This window comes from Channa argus, chromosome 5, assembly GCF_033026475.1.
Source record: "Channa argus isolate prfri chromosome 5, Channa argus male v1.0, whole genome shotgun sequence".
Lineage (NCBI taxonomy): Eukaryota > Metazoa > Chordata > Actinopteri > Anabantiformes > Channidae > Channa > Channa argus.
Genome location: NC_090201.1, coordinates 28658588 through 28665185, shown reverse-complemented (window position 1 = coordinate 28665185; position 6598 = coordinate 28658588). Strand labels below are relative to the sequence as shown.

Genomic DNA, 6598 nt, shown 5'->3' with positions numbered 1-6598 from the left:
GAGTCATGAGTTTTTGTTTTTTTAGTGCAGGTGAATAGCTGGTGAACATCTACACTTATACACGATGACAACACTCATTTTCATGAAATAAAGTCTATGCTCAGCATCTTGGGTGCAGAGAAAAATGTCCACTTTTTATTTAAATTGTCTAGCATCTAATATGTATTTAGTCATCATCTGGTGCAAGTGGTTGAGATCAGTGTTTGGTCTTGACACAAACATTTACTCAACACCTTTTTTAAACCAAAAATTTAAAAAGAAGAAGACACGTTTAGCCACATCAATCCCCAAAGATTATTGTTAAAAACTATTTTGGACATATTTTCTTTAAAATTACAAGAAATCTTTGTATATTTCTGTATTAATTCATTTCTCAGGAGTTTCATTTTGCTAAAACTGCGTCTGAATTATGTTCACAGATGTGTAGAAGCTGACATGAAGGCGGGTGAAAAGAAAAAGAAGCATGGGTGGATAACAGATGGATGGATTCATGTATTGAAATTGAATAGAAGTTGGTACACAGGATGAAATCTGAACCAGTCACATGATCTTGCACCAGTAAAACAGCTAAACATGTATCTCCAGCAGGCTGAAACACAACGTGCTGTTCGGGAAGAACACACTTTTAAACAAACAAAATATAACTTTTTTCGTATTCCTGCATGCAACGACAGACCAAACACACTCACACCGTTCAAAGTGAGAGAACTGGAATGGTTCAACTGATAAAAACACTAACTACTTTAAAAGTATAAAAGTCACTGGTTTCCGTCTCACACTGGAGTCACCTGAGCTGGCATCACTTTCAGCTTTTAGTACGATCCCTTAGTATAAAACTCAGTCCCACTTATACTGGATATAAAGAACTAAATAAATTTAGGTACAAGGAACAAGACCAATAAAGTGAACAAGCATACGAATCTCCTCAGATTTAGTGTGTTATGTTACAGCTTAGCGTCTTTCTCTGCAGGTTTACGCTTCTCACTGTTGAGTGTTTTTCTTTCTGGAGAAATCTGCCTGTGAATGTGATGAACAAATGAGCGTAAGAGAGAGAGAGGAACATATAAAGTAAAGAAAGGAGAGAGAGGAAGCGATGTAGTGTTGTCTGCTGTGTTTCATCTATAAGACACTGACTAAAAACAATAAAATGCAATTTTCTAAAAAGGGCTCTCAGCTCACTCGTGTGCGTTCACACCTGCAAGTGTCTGTACACATGTGGACTCTTCAGTGTAATAGTCAATTAGTGTCATTAACGATCACAATAACCATGTGCTCCTCCTCCAGATTACCCACAGTCCTTTTGGCAGCCTGCAGGTACTGCTGAGAGAACTCTCCAGGGGGAAAGGCGTACAGCATTGCCCCTGGCCCCCCCTCCTTTGCAGCAGCCAAGCTCACTACTCCGGCTGCTTCTTTATTCCGCAGGTAGGTCACAAGGTGGCGAAGCAAGCGTACCTGCAGTCCCAGCTCAGGGGCGGGGGCCTGGCGGTCGACGGGGCCCTGGAGAGCCAGCAGGATGGCGAACCCGTCGGGCCGCCCGAGCTTAATGCGACGAGAGACCTCGTCGAGCCGGGTCTGGTCCATGCGGAGTCGCTGGGCGATCTTCAGCTGGCTGGGTTGGTTCTGGCTCTGCAGTTTCAGGCTGTCTTTCATTACCGTGTGGAAGAAGGAGGACCCCCCCTCCAGCAGGTACAGGTCTGTGGGGAAGCTGCTATTCTTCAGAGCGAAGAAGCCGTGCCACATTTTGGAGAGAGAGGCCTGGGCGAACTCCGACAGCGTGCTCGGAGAAGAGGAGGTGTGCGTGTCGGTGTGGGGGGTGGGAGAGCTGGCAGCGATGATTTCGCTGTGTCGGTGGTGGTGGTTGTTGAGATGCTCGCTGGAAGACCGCTTGCCGTGGTATCGGCCAGATGGTGGGTCTTCTTCATTGGTGGTGGAGGAGTGACGCCCCGCTCCGCCGCTGTCAGGGGAGTGGTCTCTGGGCTCTGTTGTCGAGTCTGGGGCTCTGACCCGCGCTCGGTCCGGGCTTGCATCAGGAGACACAGCCCCTCCTGGGCCTCGAACTCTGGACCTCCCCCTCTCCTTCTCCCTCTCCTTCTCCCTCTCCTCCGTCTGCCGGTCAGTGGACAGACTCCTGCTCCTCCTCCTGTTCCTCCTCTCCTCCCTCTCCTTCAGCCACCGCTCCCTGCTCCTACTGCGGCTCCTCGCTCCCCTCCCACTCCTCCCAAATGCCTCCACCCCTCCCGCTCTCCTCTCCAGACTACGGGTGGGGCTGGTGGGGTAGTCTCTCTCCAGGACAGACCTCTCTCTCTCCCTCTGGGAGAGGAGGCTGTGGGAGGGAGGAGATGAGCGGTCCCTGGCTCCCCTCACTTCACGCTCCAGGCTGCGATGGCGACTGTAGGCCTCCCCAAGGAGTTCAAAATGTGAAGGGAGGGCAACAGGGGGCTGGTAACCAGCGGGAAATGGACGAGAAGGGCTCTCCTCAACTTTAGCAAAGTCCACCCTCAGGCGACGCTCAGGGCCACCTAAAGGAAAGCCCCTCATCTGAGTGCAGGCTGCCTGCGCAGCATCCAAGCTCTCATACTGAATGTAAGCAAAACTGTCCCCCTTAACATAGTCGATATTCCTGATGCTTCCAAAGCGGTCGAACTCCCGAGCAAGAGCAGCAAGAGAGTTGCCAGGACCAAGGCCGCCCACCCAGAGCCGGGTGGTGGGGTTAGCTTTGCCATAGCCAATCTTTATTGGGTTGCCACCGATCAGCCGTCCCTGCATGGCCACTTTGGCCCAGTGAGCCATATCTAGGTTCTGAAACTTCACAAAAGCATATGCTCCACCTTGTCCACGCGCTGGGCGCTTAATCACAACATCCTCAATAATGCCATACTTGTCGAAACCCCTCCTTAGTTCAGCTTCTGTAACATTACCATCCAAATTCCCAATGAACAGGTTACTGGTCGCCCTCTGGTCATCCTCAGGTTTTAGATCCTCCACTACTGGCATTGGGGGGAAGCCGTAGGGTCGGCCCCTGTCATCCAGCATACCATAATAATCCAAAAGTCTTTCCCTGTCCCTGCTCAGACCCAGGGTCTCCAAGGCATAATGCCTGGCTCTAACGTTGCTCACACCGGGCCCCGGAGGAGAGAGGGAGCGCTGTCTGTAGGGGTACGGTGCGTGCAGAGGTAAATAATTGACGTCTGGCGGTGTCACGCTCCGCCTCCTAACGTACATGGGTTCAACTTTAAGCTGACGCTCGCCCAGAACTAACCTGGAGGATTTGGCGTGCCGTGCCTCTTTGGCGTCCTCCGGGTGCCGAAAATTCACGTAGGCGATTCGGCCCAGTTCTGGCGTGTGCGACAGCTTCACGCTGACGTCCCCGAACTTTTTAAATTCATGAAACAGAGCGTCCTCCACATCCTCGTCCGAGACCTGCGAGCCGAGGTTGCTGATAAGCAGCGTTTTGTACTCCAGAGTGCCCGGCCTTGCGGCGGGAAGCTCCGCCGCCGTGGTCCGAAGCGGCGGGCGACCGAGGAGGCTGAGCTCGTGTCGGTGGTGGAGCTCCAAGGCGGCCGTCCGCTCCTCCCTCAGCCGCGGCTTCTCTCGCTCCCTGCTTCGGCTCCGGCGGTGATATCCCCGGGTCTCCGCCAGCAGCAGAGCCAGCGGCGGCGGCGGCGGCAGCTCCTCTCTCCGCGCACTATCTCGCTCCCTCTCCCGTATCCGTTTGGCGATGGCCCTGGACGGACTCGTCTCTCTCCCGGCCTGCCTCTTCATTTTCTAAGGATGATGGAGCTCAAACTTTTCGATGCCTTCAACGGGAATTCGACCCGGGGAACGAATTCCTGTGGTGTTAGCAAAAATAACGTGGCAGCCGGCAGTTCCGAAAGATTAACGGTCGCACTCGAACCGGGGGATTTTTGCATAAACACCGAAACAAAAGGAAAAACTCGTTTAAAAACATGTCAGCATCAGAGGAGCTGCACCAACGTCGCCATCTTGGACAATAGGAATGTGCGCTTTCCCTTTGGGGGCGGGGAATCTGGTGACGCAACTCCGTCGGCCGTTATGACGCGACACGCTTTAGGATTAGGACATTTAGGAAGGTGGTAGGGAAAAACAAGGACCCCTTCAAATTCTTTACTCTATCTACCTTGTAGCTTAATTTGCGATATTAACTTAAAATAAAATTACAATTTTATATAATGCATAAGAATTAACACCAAACTAGTAAAACTGTATTGTGTAATAAAAATATTTTTCCACACTCCTTATAGGCCTAGTGTGTTCACACCATATGTATGAACACGTTATATTCTGGGTGACTATGTATCAGAAAGTAGAGCGGTCATCCACCAATTGCATGGTTGGTGGTTTGATTCCCAGCTATTCCTGTCATGTCAGTGCTCTTCAGAAAGAGCAGTAAGACCCTCTATGCTATGGTGATACTACCATCAGGAGTGGTGTTATTTGGCCTAAAGGTACAACAAAACGTTCCAAACATTTTACACACCCCCTCCCTTCTCAGCCAGCAACATGTCTAGGGCCCTTCTATTTTACCACGCCATCAATGAAGTGGGTCCTAAACCACTTGGAAACAAGGGGCTGTTACAAGGTGAATCTGGACACTATTATTACTCCAGTTTGTTAGCAAATTCTTCATTATTGGCTCTATTCCAGCTTCTGCTTCTGGTTTTAATGGATATTGCCTCTGATGGGGACGAAAAGATGATTTGGCGTTATCTGTACAGGTTCTACCCCTTTTACAAGTCCCACAGCTGCAGTGCCCTGCAACCATAAAGATGTTGGTATTTCACTCAAGCAGTTTTCCTGCTCTTCAGTGAGAGTCAGCACAGGTCAAATTAGTTTCTTTATCTGGCCTCGTAAATGCACTGTGGGTTTTGCATGCGTTATTCAATTCAGTGAGCTGGAATATGCCTTCGGTTTCTTACTTTATGTTGCTTCACCTTTTGTGGGGCCCAGACGCTTGTTTGTTCACATGCCGTTACAATTGCACCTAGATCTACCCATTTCATTTCTTTTGGTTTTGATAATGATACATGTGGTTCTCCATAAGATCTATAGAGTTGTCCTATGTGCGGGGTCAGCTGGCAACTGACAGCACGTGCACCTTTGTCATTCCAATAAAGGTGTTTAATTGTGAGTATGGTTTGTTTTTCTTTAAGGAACCGTTTCTCATCATTTAAATCTGGTCCTTGGGTGGTACATGGTGCAATGGAGCTCATTTGCGTCCATGACCTCAGAAATGGGACTAGAGAGTGTTTTTGCTTTCTGAATCTGGGCCTGTGTTATTGTTCCTGGACCAGTTGTACCTAAATCCAAGCTGTACCGATAGTGTACCGTGCCAGTGCCTTTACAAACGTGAGTTTCATGCAGCCTTTGAGCTTTCAGCCCATCTTTGTGTGGTACACAGCTATATTTAATGCCTGTAGTAATTCTCTCCCTAATAAGTTGCATGGGCACACAGCAGATAACACTGTCTGGCACACATGACCTTTATGTTTCTTTATCAATTACTTTGACGGGTATTGATTCTCACAATGTATTTTCCCATTTTCAGATTTGAAATAGATGTTTTGATCTGATGGCTTTAGGTCAGGTAAGTCATTGGGGTTTTTTTACTGTTCGAGATGCACCTGTGTATTTGTGCATTATCGTTACTGTTACGTCAGGCCGTACTTCTCGTAGCAACATGGATTCTACACGGTCAAAGGTCATTACTTCTTCAGTCTGTTTGTTAGTGTGGTGTGGAATGTGGTGAGTTACTCCCTGGTTTTGATATGGGGAGTCATCTAGTCATGTTGAATCAGGCTCTTTCTTGTCTTTGCAATTTCTGGCCCAATGGCCTTTCCTCCCACACACATAGCAACAACCTTCACTTTTATGTTCTCTATATCCTCCTCTGCCTCTGTGTCCTCCCTGATAGCTCCATTTCCTCTCCCTACTTTCATCTTCTACAAGATATACGTCTTCCTCATTTTCATCAGCTTGGTAATACACTGTGCCTTTCTTGCCCTTTTTTGGTTTTTTTCTAAAGTGCATGTCTGGCGTAGTCTCTGAGGTTTGCTAAGTGAGCTGTTCTGTGGTCAACCGTGTGTTTTGTCACAAAACTACTTATTCGAGGCAATGAGCCTTTTAAATAAGCATTTTTGAGTTGTTGTTCATACGGACTGTCATTATTTGCATTGTCATGGAGTTGGACTCCACTGTGTGCATCAAATACTTCTTTTAGTCTGACAAAATGTGTGTCTGGATGTCTTCTGCTTTGGTGACTGCATTTTTATTTTTGTCATCAACTAAAGTTAAAGTCTCTCTTTCTGAATCAGTCCGAGTCTTCTTGCTTCCTTCTTCTTGCTTTATTCAACCACATTCTTGCTTCCACATGACCATCTATGTTCTGCTTTTTTCACTCTTTCCACACTCAACCTCTATATCTTGCATTAATTTTTTTTACACTCTAATACTTTTAACTTCCCTAAAAACCCATATTTTTATTTATTTGTTTTATATATTTTTATATTTATATTTTGTGTATTTTTTTTTCAATTTTTCTAAAATATTTGACATTATTTTCTTGCAACAGGAGTTCCCC

The 6598-nt window shown here is 47.4% G+C and overlaps 1 protein-coding gene across 1 annotated transcript; it reads right to left on the bottom strand.

The window, feature by feature from the left end:
* Nucleotides 1-468: 468 nt before the first annotated feature.
* On the bottom strand, nt 469-4026 carry rbm15b (RNA binding motif protein 15B). Its single transcript, XM_067505080.1, has one exon. It carries the CDS (start codon nt 3760-3762, stop codon nt 1237-1239), a length of 2526 nt encoding a protein of 841 aa, XP_067361181.1. The 5' UTR covers nt 3763-4026; the 3' UTR covers nt 469-1236.
* Nucleotides 4027-6598: the final 2572 nt, after the last annotated feature.